The following is a 13,159-nucleotide window of genomic DNA, read 5'->3' as shown; positions in this document are numbered from 1 at the left end:
TGGTAAGATTTTTGTCTTGATTATGACATAAAAACTGTTGAATCTCTCAAGCAGCAAGGGATGATTTGTTTTGTTTTCTTCACTATCTTTTTTTTTTTTTTTCTTGTTGCTCTTCACAGTAGATGGCAGTGAAACCTCACACCGACCAGCACTCTCATTTAGTAAAAAATTCATTTCCTGTGTGTTGGCCGCTGTAAGGCTGTTGCCCCATCTCATAATTATTTAAAGAATGCCCATCAAAGGAAGTCTGCAATATTTAATTTACCACCACTGGCGTCAGGGGTGCCCAATTGATTTATTATAGAGTCCATTTTAATGTGAACAGCTGTTTCCAGCTAAAAATAGGGTAAGGGTCAGATGAAATGACCTTGTTTTTGATGGGCTAACTATATAACATTTGTTTTAGTCAAACTAGCAGCTCTTTTGTTTACTTTTCTTGTGTTCTTGTGGACTGATAATTTGCTTCATTTTCTGATTGACAGAATGGGTTTACACCTGGTTACATGTTTTACTGTGAGTTTTTCAGAGACAAATTCATTATATAATGCAGTTTGCAGACATACATCATAGGGTGAAGTTATTGATCATTCTCACACCCGCACACTTCCAAATATGAATCCTTCAAAGAGGCTGCTGCGTACTTTCTTCCTGAAGGCCAGCCTTTTGAAGATCAGCCGTGTGGCTCTGGTGCTCGCTGTGGACATTTGAGGAAGGACTTAGGGAGTGGTTCAGGGGCCCTCAGCCTCAGCACTTCCCACCAGAGCGACCTCTAACCTCTGGTGCCATTAATCACTAGGCTCCTGATGGTCCTGTCCCTGGGGGAAAATCAGTCCGGGGCAAAGGATGATGGGAGGTGAGGCCTGCAGCCAATTACAGATTGGCTCATAGCAAGCGGCTGGTCAAATCAGTGCTTCACAGAGAGATGAAGTATTCAGCAGTTTGCCTGCCAGAAGCCTCGATGATCATATTGTATCTCTGGCTTTCTCAACAGCATTTGGCAATAAGTTTTATGTGTGAATAAAAACAGTCATTTAGAGCAAATACGGGGTAGAGGTGGTGTGTTTAACTGATCAAAAGACGTGTTTTGGGCTGCTCTAATTAGAGCTGAATGTCTCCAGGGTTTGAAACAGCAGATGTTGGACAGCAAAGCCAGGCGGTGCACTGACTCTTTCAAATAAGGGAAGTCTCTCCCTAATTGACCAAGTGTTGTGAATGTGATTTTTGTTCAATTATGATATTATTGTAACTGCTTTCCTCAGGGCTTTCATGTGGGGTTATCAGAATTTGAAATATGAAACTGAAACCATTTTAGATATAAAGATGACCATATTCGCACTTCAAGCTTTGTTCTGTTTTGCATAAAATATGAAACATTTAGAGTTTTTCTAGGGCTGCAGTCACTACACAGAATCAGATTTTGATTTGACAGCAGATGGTAACAAAGGCACAGACGTGAATTAAAAGCTAACTAACTGCTGGCTTGTCACACTGGGGCCAGCGCTCCTGTGTCTCATTTGTTGTTCTGTCATTGTTCACGAGCGGGCCAGTATGAAAACATGGCTTCCTGCTGACCTGCAGTTTAATTCACACATCAATAACCCCTGGCTGATCTCTGACCCCTGTAGTTGTACTAATTGTTTAATGCAGGATTGATGTCCAACGCTGCATTAGATAACTGACAAAGCACTTGCAGCTTGAAGCTGGGCTTGTTCTGGAAATTTTGTGTGTTCCCAGAAGCAAAAAGTGGTAGTTCTTTCTATTTGTGTCATCTGTTTAGCTTCCTTGGCCACCGATGAAATAAATTGTTCAAAAAAAGATGGCATTAACAGATAAAAAGATTTATTGTGAAGTTGATTCCACATTAACACAGTTTCTAAATATCATTTGATTTCAAACTATTATTTTGCTGCTGAATTTTATCAAATTTAATTCACTAACTAATAACAAAACTATATTGGCATATCCATGTAAGAGCTTAAAATAGTTTTAAGTTAATGTTCTTAATTAAAAATAAACTTGTTACTCAACAATAACATATTTTCTGAAAATAAGCAACATCCCATTTGATTACTATGTTTCTCTAACTATATTCCTCTGATAGTTCAATTTAAGTGGTATTTATTTGGATAAAGAAATTACCACAAACTTCATAATATTTTATTGGAATGTGCCCAATTAAACTGACAGGCCAGGGAAGAAGAGTGTTAATCAGAGAAACGGATAAAAGGTTCATGGTTTCTCTTTGCAAACATGTAGGAGAAGGTGCTTTGATCAGATGAGAACAAATTTGAACCTTCTGGACTACATGCAAAACATTTCATCAAACATTAATGATGCCTACCACCCTAAACAAAACATCCCCACAGTAAAACATGCATTGCGATACTGCGAGAAAACTTATTAGAGGCTGCAAACGGATGAGATAGGAGTGGACATTCACCTTTTTGCATGGACCTATGCCGCAATGGCCTAGTCAAAGTCCATAATTAATTTGGCAATAACTGAAGTCTAATAGATGCTCTCTTTTAAATGTGACTGAGCTTCAGCATTTATGGAGAAAAAAAAATCTGCCTCTACATATGCTAAGCTACAGTAGTTGTGCCATTTCCCAAAAAAAACTTTTAACTGAATTTTCTAAGAAGTGTTTCTGCAGATTTTTTACCTTGACTTGGGGCTGATTATAAGGCTGGGTTCATTTTGTGGGAAATTTGAAAACTATGCATCAGTTTTCCTCCACTTTCTAGCTAAGCACTACATTGCATTGGTAAATAATATAGGATCCAAATAAAATACATTGAAGTTTGTGTTTGTAATACAGAATATTACAAAAAAGTTCAATCACTCTCCATGCTTAACTATTTTCTTTTTTTTTTGCACCTTCATTTTCCTGTTTGTGTTTGAATGATTAAACTCCTTTAACTCTTTTCAAATGCATCCAACATGCCTCCTAACTAGAAATTAGCTTGTCTCCCAAACACTGGCATTGACTAAGGCATGTTCAGAGGGTCAGAGTCGCTTTCCTGATCTCCACTCCACAGGACCATGTGCTCACCTTGGCCTCTTGCACATGGCTTAAAGACATGTTACTAACTTAAGAAAATGAATCAGGGCTAATCTGTATGGTCCGATCACGCTGCTATTTTATAAAGTCATTAATGAGCCCAGGTTAAGAGCAGTCCAAGGAGGGGCTAAAGGATTGGTTGGCATTACCTATGAGGGCAAATCTGCACATCTCCATGCACTGGGTCCGGCACTTACACAGAGGGGTATGGATTTACTCGGCACAATCCTCTAAATGAGCTTCATTATACCAGCCTATCCTGGAGCCCACATCCCCTCCTCCCCACTAGTTCTTAAGGATTATTAGGTTGTCACAATCCCCAGTCCCCTCCTCCCATTTAATGCTTACACTATTGCCCATTGCACTTTGATTTGATACCGTCACATATGGGAAGCGGCCGGTGCTCCTCCCTCCTCCGTCTCCACCTCGTTTTCCCACTGCACACGTTCCCTGCGAGCTTCACTGCAGATAAGCTGCTCACAAGATTAATGCATCTGTATCAAAAGTCTCGAGCAGCTTTGCTTTGTGTTTGTTTGTGAATCCCCTTTTCCAGGTCAAGCCAGATTGCCTTAACGGAGCTAATTTGTTTTCAAGCCAATTTTAATGGACGTGCAGGCAGCAAGCTCACCACTCTCGTCTTGTCATCATCCTAGTAGCACTTAGATCAGGATTTAGAGGTCAAAAATAATCCTAGGTGTTTTAGCATTGATTGTTTGATGAGCTAATGGCAGGATTCTTCTTTTTCTGGCATTCTGTCTGTAGAAAAAAGCCTTGATGGCTCCTAAACCAGTCACCTTTCCTCAAGATATTCTAAATCACATTAATAATTGATACTGTATTGATGTACCTTGTTTATATATTTTCTGTAGGAACCCCGGTCAATCGTATTCCCATCATGGCCAAGCAGGTCCTGGATCTGTACATGCTCTACAAGCTGGTAACGGAGAAAGGCGGCCTTGTGGAGGTTATCAACAAGAAGATCTGGAGAGAAATCACCAAGGGACTCAACCTGCCTACATCCATCACCAGCGCTGCTTTCACTCTGCGCACACAGTAAGTCTTTGTCTGTTTGGAAAGGAAACAAATTACTTTCATCTGCTGGAACTAAGTTAAGAACGTCAAGCGAGTAACCTTCAAACTGGAAGCAAACACCTTTTCCATGTATGCGTGCAGTATTAAGGTGCACTCACGTGTGACGCATGTCTTTTAGATGAGATCTCCTCCCGTTTTAATCAGTGCAGCTGTCTTTACAGACAACAAAGGGAACCATGCTTTGGCTGGGTTAATTGATGGTCGTGCGCAAAGCTAAGTAACAGCTCTGTTTACACCCTGCTGAAGTAAATGTGCGTTTGTACACACATATGGGAAAATAATCTCCTGTCTTTGTGTTTATTTGGATCTTCTTGACATTACATCACACCCAAAGCTCATTGATCTGTGTGATCTATCGATGTCATTTGGGTCAGAGTACGAAGTGACTAAGGTGGGGTTGGACTGACAGCTTACACATTTAGCCAAGACTAAACCTCCTGTTTTTTATAGACACCCATCAGTAGAAGTAACACCTCTTTATCTTCTTACACTTTAAGAAACATGATGTATTTTTTTATGTTGACAGGTTCTTATACAGTATTGCTCACCTACTTTACATGATAGAAACTGCTGCTCTTGCGGCTTATGGCGTCCTTCCTTTACGGGATGGAAAACATAATAGAGCATATATCTAGAGCTGCAGTGACGTAATCCAAGTATGTTTCCAGTTCAACCTGTCAAACATTATTGTTCCAGGTGTTGCTATAAATTCAGATGTTCTGGAAAATAAAATCACACTTCATCCGAAACAGAGTTGAGTGCATATGGGAATTAAATTAGGGAAGAAAAAAAGCTAATATAAGTTTTCAAAATTTGATAACCAAATGTGTAAACTATGCTGGATATATTTTGGGTATCTTGTTTAATTTAGATAATCAAATAAGAAGAGTAGAAAAACATGCTGATACCCTATAAACTTTCCCATGTTTTGTACTTTATGGCCACAAACTTTGGCTTGATCTCGAACGAACGTCAAACTTTTGATCTTCATGCAAAATCCTCTGTGTCCAAATTAATTATCTCACCACATTATCCTGAATGTCTTTAGTCCCATCATGCAATGTGGATGCTTTTATTCAGCTAGAACAAGGAAGTTGTTTAGATTTGATGAGAAGATGGGTGTAGCTACAATAAGATGGTTTAGATCAAAGTATTTTCACTTTTTAGAATGTTATAGTCAAAGTCCTGAGCTAAATCCACTTAGTAAGCTGCTGCAAGACTTCAACATTTATGGTTGGGTGCTTTAAATGTAAATAGGAAAGGGCAAACATTTCAATTTCTAGATGTCCAAAGCTGATAGAGAAACACTCCATAAGAATTTCCGCTGATATGTTTGAAAAAAATGACTCTATAAAGCTGAATGTAAAGCAACATCATTCTAGAAGTAACTGACTTATTAGACATACATTTGGAAAAAGTTAATTTAAAGAAAAATGCATTATTCTCATACTGCGTAAAAAAGTTCTATGTGCTCACAAAACACATTCTTTAAAAAAAACAAAACATACTTGTGCTCCAAACACATTACATACATGAGTGCATTTTTCACATGCTTGATTTTGATGGAAGGCTTTCTCTCAGTCTAACAACAACTTTGCATTTTCTTGTGAAGGTACATGAAATACCTGTACCCGTACGAGTGCGAGAGGAAAGGTCTCAGCTCCCCGGGCGAGCTGCAAGCCGCCATCGACAGTAACCGACGCGAGGGCCGTCGTCCTAGCTACAGCAGCAGCCTCTTCCGCTTCTCTCCTTCTCCAGGCACGGCTCCCCACATCCTCTCTCCTCCCAAGATGCATCTGACAGGCCTTGGCGCCGGGACCTCAGTCACCCTCAATGGCCTGCAGGCTTCTCCAGGACCCTCTCTGAAGAAAGGTTAGCACTTTCAACTTGCACAAAATAATGTTATTTAAGTTCTAGAACAAGACAAATTTGATTCAACGTCTGTAATATGAATCTGGAAAACTTAAGGAAAAGGTTTGGAAGTAAAGTGTTTTAAGATTTTTCCACTTTAAAATATGCATGCTTCCAAACAGTTTTTAATGGTGCTGGAAGGGGAAGACGCAAATCAATTATGACTTTATAGGTTGGGTAAATTACTACTTGGGAGAGTTTAGCTGCTTTGATGTGGAAAAAATGGCAAAAGTGCTCAAGTACCAAGATGCTTATTGATAGAAAAATACTGCCCTCTATCGCTGTGTTTGATAACTGCATCTTGCCCATATAGTCCTTCACATAACTGCAAAGAACCTGGATTCTTTTCTTATACCGGTGCATTTTTCTTAGAATTTTTGCCTTTTGAATCTCTTCACAATTGCATTGCCAAATTTGGCCATCACACCTCTGCCACCATTATGATATAAATTTTCTGTGTTTGGTATCATTTTCCCGTTGAGTAGCCAGATTACTGTCTAATCTCTTGATCTCTTTCTTTACTCAGTAGAGCTCCTCAACTTATAAAACAAGCTCAGATCATAACCTCCCAATCACTGTGCTGTGTTGCTTATGTACTCTTTGATTTTTGAAAAAAGGAGGGGCTTTTTGTTGTTCAACCCTTCATAAAAAGCCACACATTATTATTCTTATGTTCCAGTTGTACAGTTTTTTACTTTAGTTTTTACATATCAACTAACTCCAATAGAGTCTTGGATGGATTTCTTTTGTTGTTGTTGTTTTTGACATTTCTCTGAGCATTTCGGAGTCTGACCCTGACGTATATTTGTGAGAAAATCTGTTCCTGGAAGGATTTTTAAGTTCATCAAACTACCAAAATTAATAAAATTCATAATGTCACTATACCTACTGTTTTAAGACAAAATATAAGAACATTGTCACATTTCAGCTGTTCTATATACTGCATGACCCTGTAAACGTGTGTGTACATTTTTACTGTTTAAATATGCACTGAGCAAATTCATGTCATCCATCCAGGTGTTTAAGAGTCCATGTGAACCTTTTCTGCCCAAGGCTACTGGGAGCCCCCTCCTATTTAATGATAAATAACATGTTTCCCACACAGGGGAGGCCACTTTATGAACTTTGAAGCTTGTGTTTCACATTAAGAGGACTCCTGCTGATAACTGTCATTATGCTGTTGTTTTATCTGATGTGGCTTAGCCTTGGTTGGAATGTGACTCTGGTGTTGACCTCTAACAGTGTCTATGGTTTGACTTGAGTAATGAGCTGTTCAAGTTCTTTACTTTAAGTGGTCATGTATGATGAGTATTTGAGCGTCTGTAATCGCTGTCGTGCTCTGTGACATAAACCAGTGCAGAATTGTCTTGTACTCATAGTCTTAAAGTCTGGGTTCAATGAGGTAACTGCCAATCTAAAAAAATTTAAAGCCATAATAAGCAGTGCAAAAACAATAGCTAAAACTAAAGAATTTGAAGCATCATTTTATTCAGAATTTTTTTTTTTTTGGTAGTTTGAAACAGAACACAAAGCAGCTGTTCACATTGAATTGATTTCTGTTCCTGTTTCAGTTTTACAACATGATTGTTAAACACAGTTTTATGTACACTTGCTTTTTTTTTTTCTTCTTTAGAAGACCTGACCCCTGCGATCATGGCCGCAAGACCTCCTCTTGCGCTGTCTCTGGGTCAGCAGCAGGTGGCTGGTTTGGCGAGAGCTGCCACCCTGGAGCAGCTCAGAGAAAAACTGGAGACCAGTGGGGGAGGAGAGGGGCCAGAGAGAAAGATGGCCCGCCTGGCAGAGGAGCAGCAGCGCCTCATGCAGCAGGCTTTCCAACATAACCTGCTGGCCATGGCATCCCAGATGCCCATGAATCTGCGCTTGGGAGCCCCCACCATCGCCACCAGAGGTCAGCGCTGCCAAGGTTGTGAAGAGATAAAAATATTATTTGAAATTATGTAAATACTGACTTTGTTTTTCCTGTGTTGATATAAATTAATATATCTCACAATCAAACTATCAAAAAAATGTAGAATTTTCTTGCATGGCATTGGAAAAATGCCATTCCAAGCAGTTCCTTGCGATTGCACACACTGATTTCACCAAACCAACTGCAATTTGATATACTGTTCAGCTCCAATCAAATTAGTTAGCGAAAATAGATAGTTTACATTTGAATGACTTCCACATGTATGACGGGCATTGACAAATTTATTTTGAGCATAAGACCTGATGGTCATTGTGACTTGACCTTAAAGGTCTGACAGCATATTTGGAGAAAAAATGGGCAAAATTAGTTAAAAAGTTGGTTTGTTAGGCTATGCTCACACAGCAGGTAAATGTGACCCAAATATGCATTCTTATATTCTTCTTATATTCTTATCAAATATGCCCATTTGTGACAAATATCCGACTTTTTCACGGCAGTCTGAACAACCTAATTCCCATCTTTTCACCCAAAAATATCTGATCTGTGGCATTTCCATATGTAGTACTAATTTGATTACGTATCCAGTTGTTTTCAAAACATCTGCATGTCTCATTTTATCCATCTGTCATGTTATTGACATGAGACCGTCTGATTTACAGACACTGTAAACTAAGACATAAACAATGACTGAAAATGATATTTATGAACTTACAAAAAACTCTGTCACTGAAGCGCATCGTATTCCTGGCTACACATCCAAACAGATTTCTCTAAAGAAGTTGCAGTCAAAAGGTTGTTGCTTTAGTTGTGCTGCCTTTTTATTAGTTTCCTTCATGTTGTTGTGTGATAACACCGACTGTTGGCTCTCATTACTGAATAAACCTTAAAATCGATCCAAAAATGCCTCTTTCCATTATTACTTCTGTAAACAATGGGTTGTTCTGTGACATCAAAACAGCCCATTATTCTGTGCCTGCGGGTCACGATGGAGACATAAATTGTTCATACAGAAGTGTGATTGCATTTAATTAGTAGAATGAAAGGTGACTAAAAGAAAAAATCTAATTTCAGCAAACATCAGAATTGAGCATCAACACATGGAGTATGAACGTAGCTGTAGTATTCGCTACACTTCACAAAATTTGTTTAAAAAATGTTGGGATTGAAGTGATAAGCATGTTCTGTGAACAGATGATGGAATAATAAGTGCTTCTGTGTTTGTTTAGATGAGAAGCAGCAGGATATGTCTCTTAGCATCTCCACCAATGGGAATGCCAGCATCACTGTATCTGTGGAGGTTAATGGCACAATCTACTCAGGTGTGTATGAAAAAGATCAGAACCTTTAATTTGTACTTTTTAGTCCGGCTGAGATAAAAGCAGTCTGTGGGAATTCTTGCTTTTATTCAGGAACCCTGTTTGCCCAGAAGTCCGGCGGGGCACCAGGGCCTGTTGTTGCTGCTAGTGCCGCCTCATCATCCCCTGCTGGACCCAGCTCAAGCTTTGGCTTCTCTGCTCCCCAGGCCCAGACCCTCAGCCCCACACCCTCCTCCACCTCCTCCTCCAAGGGCTCTGGCTCCGCTGAGCTGGCGCCCAGCGGTTCCCCCTAACTCGAGCTTTCCTTTGTACCCGCTCCCTAGGCCGCTGCTCCACAGCAAGGCCCCAGCATGAATATACAGTACAATGAGAAACCGATAAGAATAAGAAACTGTTGCACAACAAATACCTCAACAACCCTGTCAACCTTTTGGCTGTCCAATCATGAACATAGAGCCCCAGAATATCACATAAACCCACTTCTCTGCATTAAATTCATCACATGCATAGATATACACAATCTACACACTCATACACTTATTAATCCTAGTGTACATGCTAAACACAATCAGCTCAGCCAAAACCCACTGACAGGCGTATTCACAACTGAACTTGAAAAGTTTTACTTTAGGACATTTTGTTTGTTTTATTGCCATTTTGTTCTCTTTTTGATTTTTGTTTTTTAGAATGATTTTGTTTTCAGTTTTTCTCTTTTTACATACCTCAAATCATGTAACCTGCAGTGGTGTCTTTACCTCAGGAGCTGTAGAATATTTAACCTGAATCAACTTTATTTTTGTATTCTGTTTAAACTTGTTGCAATCAGGGGAAGTCGGGTATCTCTCACCAACACAACCTCATGTACAGCGCACTCACCTCACAGCAATAGGCCTCCAACCCAGGCCACTCAGGTCTGTAACACACTGTAGCCTCGTGTTGAACTCAGACTGGTGAATGATAAAGATGATGCTGTAGATCGGCAGATTAAATACCTCATTTCACAACTACCCTCAGTAAAAGACCTTTACAACAGTTGGAAGCCCTAACCTATACAGGAGCATCTCAATAAATTCAAGTATCTTTAAAAATGTAATTTAATTCAAGAAGGGAAATCCACTGCCTCAGAGTCATGCATTTCAAGTGTTTATATCTGTTAATTTAATGATTATGGCTTACAGCTAATGACAAAAAACATATTTCAGTTTCTTAGAAAAAAAATTTATTTCATGTACAAATATAGGCCTACTGAAAAATATGTTCACTCAATACCTCGTTGAAGCTCCTTGCACATGAATTACTCCCATCAATGCGACCTGACAGAGAGGTGATCAGCCTGCGGCTCTGCTGGTCTCTATTATTTTCTCCGGTGTCTCTCATCTTTTACGTAACAGCATCCTGGTGGGTCTCAGTGGAGTTCAGGTCGGTCCACTTTGCTGGCCAGTTGAACCCAGTGATACCATGTTCATTAAGGCACATACTGGTACTTTGAAAAGGTACCAAGTCCTGCCAAGTTAAAATTTCTTGGTAGATGGCGTGTTCATGTCCTGAATAAGTCTTTGTGTGTCGGGGGATCTTTCAGCGCTAATCCAGGCTGCAGTCTACGTTTTGTGAAAGTCCCCCAAGTTTGTAAATGGACATTTTTTCCTACCTCTGGTCTTCCCTATGCTTAACATTATGCTGAGAATCTGCACTGTGTTCACAGCCAGCTTCTTTACTTTCCTAGACACTGCAAAAACACAAAACCTTTTATTATTGGTCTAGTTTCTAATGCTTTTATATTCATATAAAAGTCTTGTTTTCCCTGGAAGATTATTTCACTTATAATGAGACACTTTTCCCTTGTTATAAGTGAAATAATCTGCATGTGGTACTAATAATTTATTATCAGTATTAAGGAATTATTTACTTAAAACAAGCCATGTGTCTTGATGAAAAGTTACTTTTAAGTTTGCTTTGTTTTATTCCACATGTACTAAGATATTTACACTAGAAACTTGACCAAAAATAATTGGTAAGATTTTGTGTTTTCACAATGCGAGCCTGTCAGTAACTGTGCTGTAAGTAGTCTTACCCATTATTATGATACAATAACATTAAATTTCTGCACTAAAAGCTATATTAATAGATTTTATTTAACGTTCTAATTATCTGAGAAACTGAAGTTTTGGGTTTCATCCCTGGCCATTAATCACAACCATCAAAACTAACAGAAGTAAATACTTGAAATATATTGATTCTTTATGTAAGAAATCTACATAATATAATTTTAACTTTTTTGAATTGAGGCGCTGAAATAAATTAACTTTTTGAATATACTTCTATCTGTTGAGATGCACTTTTAGTTCAGTTGCTCACAGGCCTGTTTTTTAACGACTTAACGCACAAAGTTTGGGGGGGAACAGCAGCTCTTGTCCACCAACAAGCCCAGTAGACCCTGAGTCCCTGTCTCTAATCAGACCTACTGTGGCATTTCAAACCCAGCTACACGGACCCATTTTGTCACCCCCACCCTGTATTTTAGTTTGCATCCTTCCACCTGAATGTCCAGTAGGACGGCGTCTTCATCAGTAAGTAGTTCCCAGACCTCACACTGGCCTCTCTCTTCTGGAGGGCGTCTCTCTCAGGAAGCAAAGTGACAACCGCAAGGAATCACTGATAATTTAAAGAAGATTCATTCGTGAAGAATGCACAAGACTACGTGACTGTTTCAAAAAAAAAAAAAAGAAAAGAAAATACCTCATTAGACTCTCTGAAAGCGAGAGCGACACTACATACCTCGGCTGTGAAGCCAAATCCTGCCTGAACTGAAACTGAGATGGATGTACTGACACACTGCGGGTGGGTTTTGGGGAGAAAAAAAAAAGAGTTGGGAGGGGTTTGCTTTCTTTCTGCTGTATTTACTCATAGACCCTGTTTCATGCATTCTTTTTTCCTGCTATTTTTTCCCAGTGGGTGGGATTTGGGGTGGAAGGGGCGGGGTGGAGGGATTTCGTCTAAGGGAAGTGATATATGCATTTTTTTTTTTGTCAGGGAAGAGGAACAGAAATCTTCGTTCCTAACTGTTGTACAGATTTGCAGGATTGTGAGATTTGATTGCGAACAGACGAATTGCAGTTAATTCTTTCTTGGCCGTTTTGAAATGAAATGCATGTGTACAATCATGTGACCAGTGTTAGAACACATTAATTTTCTGGTTATTGCACAGCTAGATACCAAAGACTAGTCCAGCTGGTCATCCTCATACAATCCTGGTTGCACGTGCTGAGGTGGTTCGAAAAACAGATCCGACAGTCTGTTGAACTGCAAAACAAAATCCCACCTAACCTCGTACAACCTAATCTTTGAAATATTTGTGAAAACTAATGTCAGATGAGGTGCAAGTCCTTTCTTTCTCAACATATTATGACACGTCTTCACTTCCTGCTCACGATTTAAACTAGATTAAATCGAATCTGAACGTGTAACATGAAAGGATGGTCATACGCTGGCTGTGTAGGAGAGATTAAAGTGTTACACAGAAGAAAAGCCAGATCTCATGTCACGTTGAGCTTATATAATCAGATATTTTTGGGGGCACTGAACAAACCACCTGCCTGCAAGCTCAGGCATTGCCCCACAGTTTCAGTTCCTTCCAACCAAACACACTTCCTGGTCCTTCAGACACAGATGGCATAAGATATGTTTTCCTTCAAGTTATTTTTTTATAAAACATTACATCAATAAGATTTAAAAATAGATTTTCCAGCTTCTCCTGTGTTGAATGTGAGGCTCAGACTTGATGCTTGACTGTATCTTAGCCACTAAACGTGAGATTTTGCAGTTTTTGGCCATGCTGTTCATTTTATTTGG

At 39.4% G+C, this 13,159-nt stretch overlaps 1 protein-coding gene across 3 annotated transcripts in view; it reads left to right on the top strand.

Moving 5' to 3' along the window:
- LOC116719189 (AT-rich interactive domain-containing protein 3B) overlaps positions 1-11,039 on the top strand; it is a 59,425-nt gene extending 48,386 nt beyond the window's left edge. For 2 of the 3 annotated variants that reach the window (XM_032561628.1, XM_032561630.1), the window contains exons 5-9: positions 3,931-4,114; positions 5,766-6,025; positions 7,698-7,988; positions 9,221-9,313; positions 9,404-11,039. In XM_032561628.1, the coding sequence (XP_032417519.1) occupies positions 3,931-4,114; positions 5,766-6,025; positions 7,698-7,988; positions 9,221-9,313; positions 9,404-9,603 (1,028 nt within the window). In that variant the 3' untranslated portion in view covers positions 9,604-11,039. The remainder of the gene's footprint in view (positions 1-3,930; positions 4,115-5,765; positions 6,026-7,697; positions 7,989-9,220; positions 9,314-9,403) is intronic. The other variant, XM_032561629.1, reaches the window with a different exon arrangement.
- The last annotated feature ends 2,120 nt before the right edge of the window (positions 11,040-13,159 follow it).

This window comes from Xiphophorus hellerii, chromosome 4, assembly GCF_003331165.1.
Source record: "Xiphophorus hellerii strain 12219 chromosome 4, Xiphophorus_hellerii-4.1, whole genome shotgun sequence".
Lineage (NCBI taxonomy): Eukaryota > Metazoa > Chordata > Actinopteri > Cyprinodontiformes > Poeciliidae > Xiphophorus > Xiphophorus hellerii.
The sequence above is the reverse complement of the archived record's forward strand: the minus strand, read 5'-3'. Positions and strand labels throughout refer to the sequence as shown.